We start from the raw sequence: 20,721 nt of genomic DNA, 5'->3' as shown, positions 1-20,721 counted from the left end.
GAGTCATGTTCCAAGCCTAAAGCTTCATCCAAGGTTAAATGCTACCTAATCTAAAAAAAATCTCAAAAAACAAGGGCATACTAAAAGAGATTGTCCGCAATAAAGAAAAGAAAACAGTAAGTCAAAAACAAGCAAAGGTAGAAGTATTATATGGTTCAAGATAGTTTTGACGAAGGAGACATAAGTGACATTTTGACTGTATGTATGATTGGTTTTCGCAGTCACAAGTGCACCCCATAATATAACTTGCTCACATGATTTATTCGTTTCTTTCAAGGAATGGAATGGTAAGGACCTTTTAAACTCATTCACGAAAATTAACTAGCAATGGCATACAATGACACTATTGATAAATTCTATCATCATAGAAGTTCTGGTATCTTTTTATTTTTCAAGTTTTCTGCTTCATAAGTATATTCTTCCCACATCATACTCCACATATACACAAAATAAAAAATAAAAAATAAAAAATAAAAAACAAATTTTATGGTAAAGAGACCCCTTTTTCCAGCCACTCTTTCATCTTCAACCAAATAGTATATTCTACACCGTTTGAACCATTCACCCTGTTCACCAACCAAACTGTACAAACGCATCATCTCCGACCCCTTTCATACGTGGGGCCGTGGCCCAGGGGTATAATAGTAATATACTAAGCTTCTTTATAACGTTATCTACTTTACGGATCTTACACCAATATTTTTTACACGAAAACGATACTGAGGTTGAGAATCTTCATCATCATCTTCATCCTCTTCACTACTATCATCTTCAACTTTATCCCATCTTGAATAATCAAGACGTGAATGCCCTTTCGGTTTTGGAATTTCCTCTTTCAGGCTTTGTGTTTGAGGGGGCGTAATGGTAATTTCCACATTTTCAAGATTGCTTACCGCAGTATCGGGCTCATGTCCCTTTGTGTCATCAATATCATTTTCTGCTATTTCTACTGAAGTAGACTGTTCATCTTCTTCATTATCTTCTTCTTCTTCTTCTTCTTCTTCTTCTTCTTCTTCTTCTTCTTCTAGCTCGGGTATTGGAGCAAGAGACTTTCCTTGACCAAAAATATACAAAAATTAATGCTTTAAATTGTTTCTTTAAAACTAAGTTTCTTAAATTTACCCATTTTTTATCTGTCCAATACAAAAAAAAGTGTACTTTTCACCAATTTCTTGATTCAGCCACCGAGCTATTGTTATTTATGATCATTATAATAATAATTCAGTGGCTAAATCAATAAATAACAACAACTGAGAAGCTAACATATGATTTTCTGTATTTTGCCCTAATATGAAATCCAGATAATAGAGAAAAATGGTATCTTTAAAGTTTATACTGTCAAAAAAAATACTAGTATATAATGGTTTGATCACTAAATAAAATAGTTAATTAGCTAAATTGATAACATGGTGAATGTACAAACACTTTTAGTATTCTGCCCTAAAATATATAACCCACATAGACCCGTTTTAGATAAATGGGTAAAACTTCTACCTACAATATTCTAAAAAAAGCAGAGAAAATGATCAAGAAATGTTGTATGGAGGGAGTACCAATTGTGTCTTTAAGCGAGCTTCAAGATTTTGATATACTTCTGATGAAGGATTTAACTCAATCAGCCTGTTTACATCAAAGAGTGCAGAGTGGTACTCTTTAAGGGTGACCAATGTTTGAGCTCTCAACATTAAGGCTCCTGTATGTTCATGATCAAGCTCAAGCACTGAAGTACATTCCTCTGCTGCCTAAATTGATAACCAAAACTTTAATCAACAATCAATAGTTAACAAACAATCGATGATAATTCATCAATTCGCTCAAAGATTTGATAGATTGTGTCTTGGAACTCAAATTAACACTGGAAAAAAGGTTAATTAGCTTTTGATACTAGATATTGCATACTAAAAAGAAAATGATAAAAGCACCTTTTTAAAGTGGTGGAGTTTGAGAAAACAGGCGGCTCGATTGCTATGAAGGGCGATCTTCTGAGGGTTTGTCTTGGCAATCGAAAGAGCTTCTGTATAAAATTCAAGCGCTTCTTCATAGTTACCATCTCTGTACATCTGATGCGCTCTTTCTATCTTGTTCATTGTTTCTTGCCTTCTGTCAACTAGTTCTTCGATCCCCTTGTATGTCTCTATCGATTGGAAATATCATGTAATCAATAAGCAGATCCCATAAGTTCATGAAAGTTGGAAAACTTATCACCTATCAAAATCAAAGAGTTGTTGATCCGTACTGAATTGAATTGAACTGACGAGGTATTGGAGACGTGATGGGATAAAGAAGGTAAACGTGGTGAAGACAGAAAGAATAAGTTACAGGGACAGAGGAAGAATTGAGTATGAAATTTGCTTAAGGGAGGACGTTAATGGCGGCCATCGTCTTGATTTGGCACTTATTTGAGGAAATTTCTCAACTACATCAACCCTAAATTGCCCCCTGTCATTTGCGTGTTTGTTCTTACCGATTCAAAATTTCACGTTTCAAATGGTTTTTAAATGGTTAATGAGCAAAACGACGTATTTGTTGAATTATGTTAAGGAGATGATTTTTTTTTTTTGATAATTTATTATGAAAACTATTAATTTATATATTTATACATCTATGCTAACTTTACATAAATTATTAAAATAGTCATTATGCCAGCAAAAAAAATATTTAATTATATAGAAAATATGAATTGATATATTTTATTATTAATCCTTCAAATATTACTATTATTTAATTTTTGTGATATTGAAAATATAAAACCTAAAAAAATTCAATATATTATCTTATCATATTAGAAACTCCCTGTTTTATATTTTTTTCATTAAAATCATTTATGTCATGCTCTTATCTAAATTAATACTTTGTGGCCATTTTATATCTTTTATTTATTTATTTTTTTGAGATCATGTTTTCATAGAAAATAAAATTGGTATGTTGTATCATCTAAGAAGTTCATGTCAAGTTCTTCGGATACAAATACCAAAATGGATGGGGTTAATCTCATAACAACAGTAAAAGGTGTATGCTTCATCCATAGTTTAACTTTGCACGTATCATCCATTCCGAGACATAAAAGGATACAATGCCCTTTTCATTTTTATTTTCATTTATTTTTACGTTTTTAGTTATTAAAAAGTATTTTAATTATTTTTCTATCTTGCTAAAGAATGCTTGACCACCACCACCATCGGTAATGTAATCTACACCATCACTGGAAATGGAGCACCACTATAAAATGGAGCACCACCGTTACCCCTCAACTCATTCCACCCACTCCCAGGTTTAAAGCTCAACCGATCCATTGAAAATAACCACCAACCATCACCTTAATCAATCTTTCATTCACTTTTTGTAAAACTTCGGTAACTTCCACAACAACATCATCTAACCAACCTCCAGTTTGATCTTCTCAAGCTTTTTAAGCATTTGTTTTGCTTCCATCATTTCCTCCAATGAAGGATCCACACAAGAGTGCAAATCTAAAGGGTAAGGAGAAGGTTAGGGAGGAGTGTAGATTCGTTAACCTCGAGCTGGAGTGCAAATTCGTTAACCTCGAGTTGGAGTGCAGACCCGCTACCATCTCGTAAGAAAAAATGAGAGGCAGTAAGGGTTCATTGCAACGATCGTGATGCGCAGGTACATATCTCCTTGGAGCTTTCTTTACCATCACTCGTTATGAGACCTACAATTTCATCGGAGAAGGAGATTCCCAAATCTGCACTCCGTTCGACTATTACCACCACCCCTCCACCATACATCTATGCAGAAACCCTAACATCGTCACCTGAAACCCTAACTATCACGTGAAGAGAAAGAGAGGCGGTGGTTTATATATATATATATATATATATATATATATATATATATATATATATATATATATATATATATATATATATATATGAATGCAAGTTTTGGGTTTAATATTTGATGTCTGATAATCAGACATGGTTCATCAATGGTGGAGTTGGTGGAGATTGACAATAATTGCAGGTGGTGAAGAGGGCTTGTTATTGTTGGTGGTTTATGGAGAGTTGCTTGAGTCGGATGATGGTGATATGAAGGAGGGGGAAACAAACGATTTTTGGCTGGTTAGTTTTATCGGAGAAAAGAAGAGGACGGGCGGTTGTTGAGAGTGGGTGAAAACCAGAAGACAAAGAAGGAACCGAGGAAAAGGAAGGGGTGGGGATATTTATTTTCATTTTTCTAATTTTAAAAACTGATAAATACATAATAGAAAATTAAAAAATAATTTGTTAAGGGTAAATTAGTCTTTTTATGTTTGGATGGACTAAAGCATGAAAGAAAACACAAACCCAGAGACGGTCTGAATTAATTTTTGAAAATAAGGACTAAACATGTGTTTGGATACATGCACAAGGGATGAATGATATAATTTACTCAGATCTTTATTATAGATTTCACACATAGAATTATACATTTCAACCGTCAGGATCGCATCATATGGATACAAGTTCATCTTAATAGTTTTAATAAAAGCATGTTACTGTATTGTGATTTGAATGAAGATATGTTTCTATAAAATGATCATGAAGCACGTATTTAGGTAAGATTAAAATATAAAGTGGTTTTAATATACAAAATATTACCTGATGTTTATTTTGAGCATTCAAAGATGATACTTTGTGTTTTAGGTTTCGTTAGAAAAACTAAACTTTAAAAGAGGTTCACCCACATTATTAGTTTTTAGAATGGGTGAATTTGTATTTTAATTTATAAAGAATTAATTTTCAAAAGAATTAGTTTTGTTATCCAAAAAGGGCTAGTGGTGCAGCTTGTTGTGCGTTTGCCTTCCATCGATACGTATCGATTTATAAATAATTAATACATTAAATATCTTAAAAAATATTTGTTTTGTTTATCTAACCTTTTTTAATCAACTTAATCATTATAAAACTTGCATTAATCAGTTTTCATACAAACAAATTGTAATTGTCAGATCTAATTATCAATAGTTATATTAAATAACTTTGTTTTGATATTAATTTTTTTTGCCTTCCCGTAATATTGTTTATAAAACACCATATCTTGTAAGAAAAAGTAAAGAAAAGGGGTCAAGCTGTCACTTCTGTATCCTGAAGGAACACTTGGCTAATATAAAGTTGTTAAAGGGTAAAGAGTGAAACATTTGGAATTTGACCGTTGGGAGAAAATTTCAAATACCCAAACGACGCTCCTGTTCTGTTCACCGTTAATCTCTCTCCTTAATCAATACCATCTCTCTCTCTCTCTCTCTCTCTCTCTCTCTCTCTCTCTCTCTCTAAACTGATTTAATGGCGGATGAGAGCAAAGACACTGCTATTACTACAGCGATCATGGAATCATCGTCAAAAACATTTCTCCACCCACTTCACGAAATCGCCATGACTCCAACCCACAAGCTTCTCTTAAAGCAATGGCTTAAAGAAGAAGAACTGATCCTGAATCGAATCGCTCTCAAAGAAACCCAGATCGATGCTGTTCGAAAGGAAATCACTCACATCTACTGTTTCTTCTTCCTGTTTCACTCGATCTCGCTAATGCTCCTCTTCAGCAGCGCATCTTCGTCTACATCTGGATCATGCAACCGATCATGGATCCCATCTCTCTGTTCGCTCCTCTGTTCTCTGGGATTAATCTGGGCCGTTCGTTACAAGACAGACACAGAATCGCATCTGGAGAAATTACTGGAGAGGGAGAAAGAAGATGGGAAGTTATTGGGGAAGTGTGTGGAGGAATTGAAGAAGAAAGGTTTGGAGTTTGATTTGTTGAAGGAAGTTGATGCACTTCGAAGGGCTAAAAGTTTGAGGGTTGAAGGTAAAGCTGTGAAGAAATGGTCAACGAGAGACTTTGTTACTCTGTTTTTCTTCACTGTTTCTTGTTTGGTTCTTGCTCTTACTCGGGTCATTCTCTGCAATTGATCCAAAATGGTGATATGGGTTTTAAATTTTTTGATTACTTCAGTGGGATTTGGGTTCTTTTTCAGTAGATTGGGGATTACAGATGTTTGATTTTTGATGGTGGTGTTAACGGAAACTTTTGGTTTCTGGTTTGACATTGCATAATTATCTATGAATAGCAAATTACAAAGGATCAGATTCAGACACAGTAATAATAATAATATAATGTTTTTATTTCAGTTGCTGTCCAAGTTTGATTTTGTTGATTTAGGATGAAGGTGTTTAAATGTTTGTTACTTTGTTTTAAAGTGATTGATACGATTTTAGGAATCTTGTATACATAATCATTTGGTTAAAGTTATGGATCGTAAATATTTACTGGAACTCTAGAGGTGGTGATAAAATGGTTCTATGCGATGATTAAATAAGGACAAAAATCGGCTAATTCTTTAATTACCAATCAAAACGGCTACTTGTCAAACGTTCTTTGTAGGGTATTTTTCTAATTAATTATTATATAATTGCTCAATTAATTTTTAGCTGATTAATTATTGTAGGGTATTTCATCAATTTATGTATCAAATTCTTTGAGCACTAATTATAATGTTTAGTTATAATTTTAAAACAAAAATTATTGGGTTTTATCAAATATATACGTTAATTCATATTATTTTTATTTTTATTTTTTATACAATAATACATAAAAGTTGATCTATATTCGTTAATTATTTATAACAAAATCATAAAAATATTAAAAAATCACTTTCAAGTTTAAAAAATCACTTTATTTAGATTTCAGTTTATTTTAGTAGCCCGCAGATGTTAAAAAAACAAACAGTCTTCTTTTTTCAGACTGCAGACGTTTGTTCCACCTCTTCTAATGCAGATGTCTACAGATGTGGTCCGCAGACTACAGACATTTTGCCTCAGAAAAAACAAACAGCACCTTAGAGTCTAAAAGCTGCAAAAACCAACTTTTATTTTATTGAATAAACAAATTTATTTATTAATTCTTTTTATTTTTGTTCTCTTAAAATGTAAATGAAAGACAATAAAAATAATCATTAAGAAGTACAGTATATATGCAAGTAATTAGTATGGAATATGAGTAACTAGAATCTTATGAGTAAATCATAAAATATAAATCAAGCAAACATAATAAAGAAATTGATAGGTATTGTTATAATTTTATAATATAAATGTATCTATTAATTATATTAATATGTATTTGTTAAAATCGCTTGTTTGTTATAATATGGTTGTTTGTTAGTAGATATTTGTATTTAGATCACATTATTATGTAAATGTAGTTATTTGCTAACTTTTTATGTAGTGTATATCACTAAAAAATCAATCTATCTTTATATGGTTTGTATTGAAAATTTTATTTCGGCCCCTCCAGTTTTAGGGCTTGTGTTCCGCTCCTGGTGCAGTGTGCACCCACCTTCCAATTTCCACTGCACCATGGCCAGCTAGCTTACCTCACCTCCTTTGTTTCGTTTAGTGACTTTTAACAATTTGTGACCAATTAAAAAAAAAAAATAAAAAAAAAAAAGTGGAGTAGCATCATCAGTTTTGTGGTATGATACATTATAGTTAGCCATCTTTTTTTCTTTAAATGATATTTATCATATAATAACCACTCATTTATAAAGTGTCATTTTAATCGTTTTTTTAAATAATATATATCATATAATATTCACTCATTTATAAACTTATTTTTTAGTTATTGTACTATTCGTCTCCACCACAATAATCATAAAAGAATTGCAAAAATTTCTTTTGCGGGATGACATCATATTTTTGTATAATGAGATTGACATTTACCAAAATACAATTGAAAAAATGCATGTTGAAAAAAAATAGGAGTTATGAGAAGTCCATCTGAAGAAATTGGTGGTTATTTTGGAATATTTGTTCAAAAGGAAAAAAAATGAAGATAAACAACCTCTAGATAGTCTAACACTGAGTAGACAATTCCCATTTCGGTTATTTTGTAATTAACCCTAAATATGATCCATATTGCCAAATCCTTTGGTAAATGGTTTATGGAGTGGTGTAAAATATCCCCCATGTGGGAATCAAGCTCCATCAATCTAGTCATTGTTTAACTGGATTGCATTTCACACCATGCTCTTGGGGCAAAACGGTGTGGGCCAACTCACCAAGTACAATAAACAAAACTCATTTCTTATCACAAAAAAAGTTGTATCTCGACTTTATCAATTGCATCTTAGTTCAACCTGATGGGTTTTAGGTAAAACAAATAAACTAGAAAACCAATTCCTAAGTTCACATGCAACCTACTTTGGATCTATGTTTTATCTATTGAACATACAACTTTGAATTGCAAAACAAGAACCCTAGATGAGAGAGGCTATTTTCGAAATTCACAAACTAGGGTTTAGAAATTACATACCTTTCAATTGTTATAGTAAACAATTGATAATTCCCTTGATCTTGATCTTGATCTTCTTGGAAGCTTAGCACCACAAGTGTAATGCCTCTAATGGAATCACACCCAAACTAGCAAGAAGGAAAGTAGAAGGAGAGAGAGAGGGAGTATGCAATTTTTCGGCCCTAAGGGTTTCTTCCAAAGAAAGAGTGACCAAAATGTGAACCAGGAGGCTCCTTATATAGTTGAGGGATCTAGGGTTTAGGAAAAACCGTAATGCTCCTTGCTTAGGGCCTAAGCAAAGCCAAAGGCCTTATCCAAGCCCCCTTGGACGAAATCCTTAGGGTTTCCCCTATAGATTTCGTCCACATCCTTCCAAGGAGGTTCTGGAGCCTTCCACTCAACTATTAGATAATTGCAAACTAGTCCCTGCACTTTATAATTAATTCTTTTAACCCCAAAATTAATTCTGATTAATTTCGGGCTAACAATTAATTAAACAAAATGATTTCTTATTAATATATTAATCTTTTAACATATTAATAAATTCATTTATATTAATTTATTAATCTTATAATAAATTAATATCTCTCCTTTCATAATTTCCTTGTCCGGTTGCTAGGTTTGAGGGCAACCCAAAAGGACTGTGTTGCTATCAATTCAAGTACATACCAATTATAGTTATGGGCTTAGACACCTAATCCAATAGTCTCCCACTTGGATAAGTCTGTAACTATAATTGCTAGTATGCCTTCTAAATTTGACCAACAAATTGTAGCTTCCAAAAAGCTGTTGCCGAACTCTGACCCAGTCAGTTACGAGTCCTAAGATAAGTGATCATATAATCCTTCGTTCTACAAGATATCCCCAGACATAAGACATGGAATACAAGCAATCTCTTTGTCCAGAATCTATGTTTCTCGATTTCTGATTTGTGATGATATAGGACTTCTAATCGAACACATCAATTAGTCCTGGCTGGGCCCAGCACATAAGTCAACACCAAATCATCGAGGGGCCCACAGATATCGCTTTTCCGGTTAAGGCAAAAGGAACGAATAAACATTGACTCATATGCTTGTATCTTTTACTCATCAAACCATACATGACAATACGTTTTATAACACCAAGTTACTGATGCCTTTTCGTATCACCAATGTATAGCCGACTTGCAAATTACAACTCATATATCTCTGTTTCAAGATCATAGATATTATCGTCTCAGTATTACTCGTGATGAATTCCATGAAGTAATACTCTGAGCGTGGGTTTATCCAATACTCAAATCTCAATTTCTGAGTACTCATGAACGTTGCAGCAAATCTATTGCCATGTCTATCCTTAGACAATCTACAATCCAGTTCATGACAGTCTTGATTCACTACTTACTTCCAAAAGTACGAGCGACTGTGGAGTTTGAATAATCTTATTATTTGGGAAGTCAAAACATGCAAAGTGAAACACAATAATAATATTAATCCTATATGGCCCCAAAGCTTTTGAGCGTAAACAAAAACACTTTTATTTAAACACCATATTGATTACTCATTATTCATTGCTTATAGTTTCAGAAAATCAACTTATTACTTGAATTATAACCACAATTGTCCCATGCTCCAAGCATGCACACTTTGGTTTCCTATGGTCCATACTTTGTGAAATAAATCAATTGAAAAACCTTTCCAATGATGCTCATTTCACAATTCCCAATCCCTATTATTAGTGTTAGAACACAAGGTTCTTGCAACTACGAGAATATGCTAGATTCTAACATTTTATGCAACAATCCTTTCGCAAAGTCATAGCACAAATGTCACCAAGACTTTGGACAATGAAATTACAAAGTACTCTATCGGAAATTGTTACAAGATAATTCCACAGACGTGAAGTCTCACATTCAAAGTACATTCCTTTGAATATCCTTCTTGCATAAAAGTTTCTAATCTAGACATAGACTCTCAACATCCAACTCCCAATATGGAGACATTTCCATATTTACCATATGACAGCTTATTCTTAATAGAATCTTATCTATTCATAATAATGTCAATATAGCTCATTCAGTACTATACTTCTAACTACTCACAAACGACAAATCCTCAGTGAACCTCAGATTTTCCTTTGATAGTTGTTTAATTATTTTAGTCAAAACCGATTCTATTTCCTTTTTCCCTCTTAATGCCCTAGGCATTTGGAAAATTTTAGAATGGTAAAATATTACAGCATATGCAATCAATCCTATACCCGAAGCGTATTGGACACAATGCATAATGTCTCATATAAAGACGTGATACTTTATCATCCTTCTGCCATAATATTTTATGTGTCCTGTTCCCACAATTCGATCTATGAAGAGGGATGCCGTGATCATAATCGAATTTGAGAATGCACTATATATATCCTTGACTAAATTTATTAACTTTTCTCGATCTAAGCTTTAGAATTTTGAAATGAAGTATAATATTCTCTCCCTTAATTATAGCAAAACAACTTTTCAAACATTACAACTTTGCAAAGTGAATCTTTGTTTTCTATAATTAATATTGCTAACTCGCAATACTTTACCATAATAATCATGCTCCCACTAACATGATGATTATTTTCTTACCAGCATAACACTTATGCTCCCACTAGCTTTGACATGTATTCAGAAAACAATTAAACTTCCAGAGAACAATGCTTATTGAATTCCTTAAGTTCATATTTCTAATACCTAACGCTTTGATAAGCCTTTATCAAAGCTTCTTAAAATCATATACCTTTGCCTTAGAAAGCTCATATGTGTGTCTAGACAAATTCAGAACTTATGTCACTAAGTCCCAAATGTTCAGACAAATTGTCAAATCTCATAATTCGAACTATGGAAAGGGATGCTGTAACCATAATCGAATTTGAGAATACAATTTCCACAATTGCTATCTTCTTAAAATCTCTCTTAGTGAAAGCATTTCCTCACAGTCATTTTCATGAAGGAGGTAATCTTATGACACTTAGATTTTGTGGTGTATAAGTTCCTATCCATGTGAATTTGTCAAAACCAAAGTTTGTGACAAATCCAAACTCATATGGACTGAACTTTCTCAATCTCGATTTCTTGCCTCATGGTAACACGGGTGCCCACCATGTCTTCCAAGTGGTTTATCAACTCATCCTTACTTATCAATGTACTTTCCATTGATCAAGGTGCTATGTCTTTATGCATTCACATGAGAACTCATAGAACTCACTTGCATAATTAATTCAATTGGAATAGCATAGAAAAGGAGTATGTCATCCACGATAGGCTATAAACCTCAAGTCGTGTGCTAGTGATGATAGATAAGGTTTATTCTTGATTAGTTCTTGAAACCTTTTTCAAGATCATTAAAACTCCCACTGACCTCTTGACATATACGATTCTCTTGTCAGGAAACTTTCCTCGACAAAACAAATATTCAAGAGTTAGTGTGGTTCTTATCAAGACAAAACACTTCACAATATTTGTCCTAGTTGGTCTTTGTCTTATCCAAGACATCACAACTTACAAATTTTAAATGTGCAAGAATAAGAAAACCTTTCCAAATTCCACATTTGATGAGTGTTATAAACCTTCTTGAGACTTGTCACTCAATTCACAATCTTGGAGTATAACTCTAAGACTTGATGTTGGAACGAAGTATGATTGACTTCTTGATTTTAACCATTTCCACTATTCTCGATTCCTCTTCTTAGACATGCAAATGTACTAAGACTTACTTAGAGGATCAATTGAGATATGGTTCCTAATCATTAAGACTTATCATAAAACACAATAAAAGTTACTCTCCCTTCTTCTTAGAATAGAGATACTTTTATCTTTTTGCCTACTTGATTCTTCTTATTCGTTCTGCCATTGATTGAAACTATTTCAGTTAACTCAGAATTATACTCAATCTTATAAGTATAACCATATTTACTAAACTTTAGTAAATCATGACGAATATCTTAATCACTCTTGTGGTAGACTTGATCAACGTACGACCTAGTGTACTCGATCTCCTAGTCCTTCAATTGACACTTTGTCAAAGAATTAGTCTAAATTTCCCAAATGTGAAAGTTTTTCATTCATCATACAACACACGTTGCATGATTCCAAGTTTCTGTCCAATTGAAACTTGGGTGATGAGAAACTCTCCCTATTTGGTAAACTTTTGATATGTCCACAAATAACATAATTAAGAATCAAATCCATTGTCGCTAATAATAGAAACATTCAAACATCAATTTTTTCATACATGCCATTGCAAGGATAAATAAATAAGATAAAGTCAAAATTCATTTTATTGCGGAAAAAATTTGTCCTTACAATGCAATTCAATTGAAAAACTATGTTATTACATATTTCTTAACAATCTATTCTAACTCCAAGTAGTAGCTCAAGAATCCATTCTTCAAGTAATGCGATCGAAATCCATTTCTTCACGATTAGATTCAGCTCACTTCTTCCCTTAAACTTCCTCTCTTTTCTTCGATCCTACAAAACATCAAAATGCAATCTTATCACATCATGTATTAAGAATCTAGAATAGGAACTTAAAAGAGTTAGATAATGGATTTTACCTGAAGTAGAGCCAAACGTCTTGACTCTCCCATCTCTTAGATCTCTCACGTAGTTAGGGCAACTTCGTCTCCAATGCCCTTTCTCTTGGCAATAAAAGCAAATGGACTCCTTTGGCACAGCACATCGGACAATCACAGACTTAGTTCTTTCTGGACTTCCAATGTTGCCAGTGTCCATTGAAGTTTGGGAGTTTGATTCACCAGACAAATTTGCTTGACCAGCACGCCAAATCATTGCTGATTCAGCAACTATAAGCAAATAGGTGAGATCAATTAGGGTCACGTCGTGGTCCATCATATAGTACTCTCTAACAAACTCACTATATGATTCAGGAAGTGACTGAAGAACCCAGTCAACAACCAACTCACTTGAAATCTCGACACCCAACATGTTTAACCTATCAATGTGTGACTTCATCTCTAAGACGTGCGCACACACAGGTTTCCCATCTTCGTGTTTACTTGCCAAAAGGGCTTGAGTGAGCTTGAACTTTTCAAGCCTTTGAACTTGTGGGTCAGGGAGAATGACTGGAGGAGGTGGAGGAAGTGAAGCATGATTCTCATTTCCTTGATCGTATCTCGGAACGTCATCTTCATTTGGAAAGCTTGTTCCAAAGGATTTGGGAAGACCATTGTAAGATGTAGACATCTACAAAACGGGAGAAAATTCAAGTTAAGTTGATTAGAACTCTTGATGCAACACCCAAATGAAACATCAAGCTAGGATCCAACACAATACTCTACAACCTAGAAGAGGGATGCCGTAATCTAGTTGCAGAATATTTGAAGGTAGGTAAATGACGATTTACCAATTTCCACCATGAAAAACAAAAAAGAAGATTAAGTTTTAAAGGAATTGAAACTCCTAGATCTTTTGAGATTCATTGAACTTTTCAATGGCATGTTTAATCTCGATTATGCCCTACTATTTGTGACTGGGATGCCGAGGATCACAAATAAGGTGTGAATAACCATACGAATCACGTGGTGCACCCAATGCTACAATCACCTAATCAATGTGCCGGTTAGCCACACACACTCCATTGATCTATGACAAACATGGAGTCACCCTTCGCTACCAATGTCATCCCCAAATTAGTGTGCCGGTTAACCACACACGCTCCACTAACGTTTGATAGGGGTACGAAGTGTAATTCTATGGATTAGCATACAATTTCACATTTTTCCTAAAGTAACTATGATTTGGGAATTTGAAAAAGCATTTAGTTACTTTGTACTTCATTATACTTATAATGGAAGGTTTCTGTCCTATCCTACCCGTTCGGCTAACGACCCTCCACTAGTCAAGAGTGCGGTGGGTAAGAGTGGATACCCATTCAATCGCCATTTTATAGGCAATTTCCTTAAACACCCCTTATAGACCAGCTTCGTGAATGAGGCCTACTAACGGTAAGACTGACCATATTCTTATACATATATAATATTTAACTTTTAATTATAATATACATATAAGGTGTGTTTTAAAACATTTTAAAACTCCAAGGGTTTATATAAATTTTTCGAAATTTAAACTATTAAATTTTAAATTTAAGTAAACCAATTAATTAGATTTAATATTTATCTATTAATTAACTTTTAATTAATTTATTAAATCTTTTAAGGATTATCTAATTAAATTAAACAATTAACTTAATCCTAATCCATGTCCCTTCTAGATTTCAAAAACATGGGGATAGGATAATTTCCTTATTTATCTCAATAATCCAATAAGGCAACTATTATCCAAAACAAAGAAACCTTAAAAGGGGGAGCATATTTCGAAATTACAAGGGGAGGAGGCTAGGGTTTTGGAAACCCTAACCCTAATTTCGACTAGGGTTCATGGAGGCTAGGGTTTTCGAAAACCCTTTGCACCAAAACCCTAAAATCGAAAATTTTGGCCTTTAGGGTTTAATGGCTATAAACCCTAATTTGCAATTCAACTATTATAGCAATTCAATTTAAAACAACAATGGCTCTGATACCACTGATGGGTTTTAGGTAAAACAAATAAACTAGAAAACCAATTCCTAAGTTCACATGCAACCTACTTTGGATCTATGTTTTATCTATTGAACATACAACTTTGAATTGCAAAACAAGAACCCTAGATGAGAGAGGCTATTTTCGAAATTCACAAACTAGGGTTTAGAAATTACATACCTTTCAATTGTTGTAGTAAACAATTGATAATTCCCTTGATCTTGATCTTGATCTTCTTGGAAGCTTAGCACCACAAGTGTAATGCCTCTAATGGAATCACACCCAAACTAGCAAGAAGGAAAGTAGAAGGAGAGAGAGGGAGTATGCAATTTTTCGGCCCTAAGGGTTTCTTCCAAAGAAAGAGTGACCAAAATGTGAACCAGGAGGCTCCTTATATAGTTGAGGGATCTAGGGTTTAGGAAAAACCCTAATGCTCCTTGCTTAGGGCCTAAGCAAAGCCAAAGGCCTTATCCAAGCCCCCTTGGACGAAATCCTTAGGGTTTCCCCTATAGATTTCGTCCACCTCCTTCCAAGGAGGTTCTGGAGCCTTCCACTCAACTATTAGATAATTGCAAACTAGTCCCTGCACTTTATAATTAATTCTTTTAACCCCAAAATTAATTCTGATTAATTTATGGCTAACAATTAATTAAACAAAATGATTTCTTATTAATATATTAATCTTTTAACATATTAATAAATTCATTTATATTAATTTATTAATCTTATAATAAATTAATATCTCTCCTTTCATAATTTCCTTGTCCGGTTGCTAGGTTTGAGGGCAACCCAAAAGGACTGTGCTGCTATCAATTCAAGTACATAACAATTATAGTTATGGGCTTAGACACCTAATCCAATAGTCTCCCACTTGGATAAGTCTGTAACTATAATTGCTAGTATGCCTTCTAAATTTGACCAGCAAATTGTAGCTTCCAAAAAGCTGTTGCCGAACTCTGACCCAGTCAGTTACGAGTCCTAAGATAAGTGATCATATAATCCTTCGTTCTGCAAGATATCCCCAGACATAAGACATGGAATACAATCAATCTCTTTGTCCAGAATCTATGTTTCTCGATTTCTGATTTGTGATGATATAGGACTTCTAATCGAACACATCAATTAGTCCTGGCTGGGCCCAGCACATAAGTCAACACCAAATCATCGAGGGGCCCACAGATATCGCTTTTCCGGTTAAGGCAAAAGGAACGAATAAACATTGACTCATATGCTTGTATCTTTTACTCATCAAACCATACATGACAATACGTTTTATAACACCAAGTTACTGATGCCTTTTCGTATCACCAATGTATAGCCGACTTGCAAATTACAACTCATATATCTCTGTTTCAAGATCATAGATATTATCGTCTCAGTATTACTCGTGATGAATTCCATGAAGTAATACTCTGAGCGTGGGTTTATCCAATACTCAAATCTCAATTTCTGAGTACTCATGAACGTTGCAGCAAATCTATTGCCATGTCTATCCTTAGACAATCTACAATCCAGTTCATGACAGTCTTGATTCACTACTTACTTCCAAAAGTACGAGCGACTGTGGAGTTTGAATAATCTTATTATTTGGGAAGTCAAAACATGCAAAGTGAAACACAATAATAATATTAATCCTATATGGCCCCAAAGCTTTTGAGCGTAAACAAAAACACTTTTATTTAAACACCATATTGATTACTCATTATTCATTGCTTATAGTTTCAGAAAATCAACTTATTACTTGAATTATAACCACAATTGTCCCATGCTCCAAGCATGCACACTTTGGTTTCCTATGGTCCATACTTTGTGAAATAAATCAATTGAAAAACCTTTCCAATGATGCTCATTTCACAATTCCCAATCCCTATTATTAGTGTTAGAACACAAGGTTCTTGCAACTACGAGAATATGCTAGATTCTAACATTTTATGCAACAATCCTTTCGCAAAGTCATAGCACAAATGTCACCAAGACTTTGGACAATGAAATTACAAAGTACTCTATCGGAAATTGTTACAAGATAATTCCACAGACGTGAAGTCTCACATTCAAAGTACATTCCTTTGAATATCCTTCTTGCATAAAAGTTTCTAATCTAGACATAGACTCTCAACATCCAACTCCCAATATGGAGACATTTCCATATTTACCATATGACAGCTTATTCTTAATAGAATCTTATCTATTCATAATAATGTCAATATAGCTCATTCAGTACTATACTTCTAACTACTCACAAACGACAAATCCTCAGTGAACCTCAGATTTTCCTTTGATAGTTGTTTAATTATTTTAGTCAAAACCGATTCTATTTCCTTTTTCCCTCTTAATGCCCTAGGCATTTGGAAAATTTTAGAATGGTAAAATATTACAGCATATGCAATCAATCCTATACCCGAAGCGTATTGGACACAATGCATAATGTCTCATATAAAGACGTGATACTTTATCATCCTTCTGCCATAATATTTTATGTGTCCTGTTCCCACAATTCGATCTATGAAGAGAGATGCCGTGATCATAATCGAATTTGAGAATGCACTATATATATCCTTGACTAAATTTATTAACTTTTCTCGATCTAAGCTTTAGAATTTTGAAATGAAGTATAATATTCTCTCCCTTAATTATAGCAAAACAACTTTTCAAACATTACAACTTTGCAAAGTGAATCTTTGTTTTCTATAATTAATATTGCTAACTCACAATACTTTACCATAATAATCATGCTCCCACTAACATGATGATTATTTTCTTACCAGCATAACACTTATGCTCCCACTAGCTTTGACATGTATTCAGAAAACAATTAAACTTCCAGAGAACAATGCTTATTGAATTCCTTAAGTTCATATTTCTAATACCTAACGCTTTGATAAGCCTTTATCAAAGCTTCTTAAAATCATATACCTTTTCCTTAGAAAGCTCATATGTGTGTCTAGACAAATTCAGAACTTATGTCACTAAGTCCCAAATGTTCAGACAAATTGTCAAATCTCATAATTCGAACTATGGAAAGGGATGCTGTAACCATAATCGAATTTGAGAATACAATTTCCACAATTGCTATCTTCTTAAAATCTCTCTTAGTGAAAGCATTTCCTCACAGTCATTTTCATGAAGGAGGTAATCTTATGACACTTAGATTTTGTGGTGTATAAGTTCCTATCCATGTGAATTTGTCAAAACCAAAGTTTGTGACAAATCCAAACTCATATGGACTGAACTTTCTCAATCTCGATTTCTTGCCCCATGGTAACACGGGTGCCCACCATGTCTTCCAAGTGGTTTATCAACTCATCCTTACTTATCAATGTACTTTCCATTGATCAAGGTGCTATGTCTTTATGCATTCACATGAGAACTCATAGAACTCACTTGCATAATTAATTCAATTGGAATGGCATAGAAAAGGAGTATGTCATCCACGATAGGCTATAAACCTCAAGTCGTGTGCTAGTGATGATAGATAAGGTTTATTCTTGATTAGTTCTTGAAACCTTTTTCAAGATCATTAAAACTCCCACTGACCTCTTGACATATACGATTCTCTTGTCAGGAAACTTTCCTCGACAAAACAAATATTCAAGAGTTAGTGTGGTTCTTATCAAGACAAAACACTTCACAATATTTGTCCTAGTTGGTCTTTGTCTTATCCAAGACATCACAACTTACAAATTTTAAATGTGCAAGAATAAGAAAACCTTTCCAAATTCCACATTTGATGAGTGTTATAAACCTTCTTGAGACTTGTCACTCAATTCACAATCTTGGAGTATAACTCTAAGACTTGATGTTGGAACGAAGTATGATTGACTTCTTGATTTTAACCATTTCCACTATTCTCGATTCCTCTTCTTAGACATGCAAATGTACTAAGACTTACTTAGAGGATCAATTGAGATATGGTTCCTAATCATTAAGACTTATCATAAAACACAATAAAAGTTACTCTCCCTTCTTCTTAGAATAGAGATACTTTTATCTTTTTGCCTACTTGATTCTTCTTATTCGTTCTGCCATTGATTGAAACTATTTCAGTTAACTCAGAATTATACTCAATCTTATAAGTATAACCATATTTACTAAACTTTAGTAAATCATGACGAATATCTTAATCACTCTTGTGGTAGACTTGATCAACGTACGACCTAGTGTACTCGATCTCCTAGTCCTTCAATTGACACTTTGTCAAAGAATTAGTCTAAATTTCCCAAATGTGAAAGTTTTTCATTCATCATACAACACACGTTGCATGATTCCAAGTTTCTGTCCAATTGAAACTTGGGTGATGAGAAACTCTCCCTATTTGGTAAACTTTTGATATGTCCACAAATAACATAATTAAGAATCAAATCCATTGTCGCTAATAATAGAAACATTCAAACATCAATTTTTTCATACATGCCATTGCAAGGATAAATAAATAAGATAAAGTCAAAATTCATTTTATTGCGGAAAAAATTTGTCCTTACAATGCAATTCAATTGAAAAACTATGTTATTACATATTTCTTAACAATCTATTCTAACTCCAAGTAGTAGCTCAAGAATCCATTCTTCAAGTAATGCGATCGAAATCCATTTCTTCACGATTAGATTCAGCTCACTTCTTCCCTTAAACTTCCTCTCTTTTCTTCGATCCTACAAAACATCAAAATGCAATCTTATCACATCATGTATTAAGAATCTAGAATAGGAACTTAAAAGAGTTAGATAATGGATTTTACCTGAAGTAGAGCCAAACGTCTTGACTCTCCCATCTCTTAGATCTCTCACGTAGTTAGGGCAACTTCGTCTCCAATGCCCTTTCTCTTGGCAATAAAAGCAAATGGACTCCTTTGGCACAGCACATCGGACAATCACAGACTTAGTTCTTTCTGGACTTCCAATGTTGCCAGTGTCCATTGAAGTTTGGGAGTTTGATTCACCAGACAAATTTGCTTGACCAGCACGCCAAATCATTGCTGATTCAGCAACTATAAGCAAATAGGTGAGATCAATTAGGGTCACGTCGTGGTCCATCATATAGTACTCTCTAACAAACTCACTATATGATTCAGGAAGTGACTGAAGAACCCAGTCAACAACCAACTCACTTGAAATCTCGACACCCAACATGTTTAACCTATCAATGTGTGACTTCATCTCTAAGACGTGCGCACACACAGGTTTCCCATCTTCGTGTTTACTTGCCAAAAGGGTTTGAGTGAGCTTGAACTTTTCAAGCCTTTGAACTTGTGGGTCAGGGAGAATGACTGGAGGAGGTGGAGGAAGTGAAGCATGATTCTCATTTCCTTGATCGTATCTCGGAACGTCATCTTCATTTGGAAAGCTTGTTCCAAAGGATTTGGGAAGACCATTGTAAGATGTAGACATCTACAAAACGGGAGAAAATTCAAGTTAAGTTGATTAGAACTCTTGATGCAACACCCAAATGAAACATCAAGCTAGGATCCAACACAATACTCTACAACCTAGAAGAGGGATGCCGTAATCTAGTTGCAGAATATTTGAAGGTAGGTAAATGACGATTTACCAATTTCCACCATGAAAAACAAAAAAGAAGATTAAGTTTTAAAGGAATTGAAACTCCTAGATCTTTTGAGATTCATTGAACTTTTCAATGGCATGTTTAATCTCGATTATGCCCTACTATTTGTGACTGGGATGCCGAGGATCACAAATAAGGTGTGAATAACCATACGAATCACGTGGTGCACCCAATGCTACAATCACCTAATCAATGTGCCGGTTAGCCACACACACTCCATTGATCTATGACAAACATGGAGTCACCCTTCGCTACCAATGTCATCCCCAAATTAGTGTGCCGGTTAACCACACACGCTCCACTAACGTTTGATAGGGG

At 34.0% G+C, this 20,721-nt stretch overlaps 2 protein-coding genes across 4 annotated transcripts; one reads left to right on the top strand and one right to left on the bottom strand.

Moving 5' to 3' along the window:
• Positions 1–362: 362 nt before the first annotated feature.
• On the bottom strand, positions 363–2,491 carry LOC111905681 (uncharacterized). 3 transcript variants are annotated; one of them, XM_023901377.3, is made up of 4 exons: positions 2,206–2,491; positions 1,923–2,134; positions 1,554–1,742; positions 363–1,049 (listed from the first exon to the last, which is right to left on the bottom strand). In XM_023901377.3, exons 2-4 carry the CDS (start codon positions 2,085–2,087, stop codon positions 675–677), a joined length of 729 nt encoding a protein of 242 aa, XP_023757145.2. In that variant the 5' UTR covers positions 2,088–2,134; positions 2,206–2,491; the 3' UTR covers positions 363–674. The 3 variants fall into 3 exon arrangements, with proteins under 3 accessions (XP_023757145.2, XP_023757146.2, XP_023757144.2); XM_023901378.3 differs by having other exon boundaries at positions 2,237–2,491; XM_023901376.3 differs by having other exon boundaries at positions 1,923–2,491.
• A 2,709-nt stretch (positions 2,492–5,200) lies between these two features.
• On the top strand, positions 5,201–6,130 carry LOC111905682 (uncharacterized). Its single transcript, XM_023901379.3, has one exon. It carries the CDS (start codon positions 5,286–5,288, stop codon positions 5,910–5,912), a length of 627 nt encoding a protein of 208 aa, XP_023757147.1. The 5' UTR covers positions 5,201–5,285; the 3' UTR covers positions 5,913–6,130.
• Positions 6,131–20,721: the final 14,591 nt, after the last annotated feature.

The sequence above is a fragment of the Lactuca sativa genome, chromosome 7, assembly GCF_002870075.4.
Source record: "Lactuca sativa cultivar Salinas chromosome 7, Lsat_Salinas_v11, whole genome shotgun sequence".
Taxonomy (NCBI): Eukaryota; Viridiplantae; Streptophyta; class Magnoliopsida; order Asterales; family Asteraceae; genus Lactuca; species Lactuca sativa.
The sequence above is the reverse complement of the archived record's forward strand: the minus strand, read 5'-3'. Positions and strand labels throughout refer to the sequence as shown.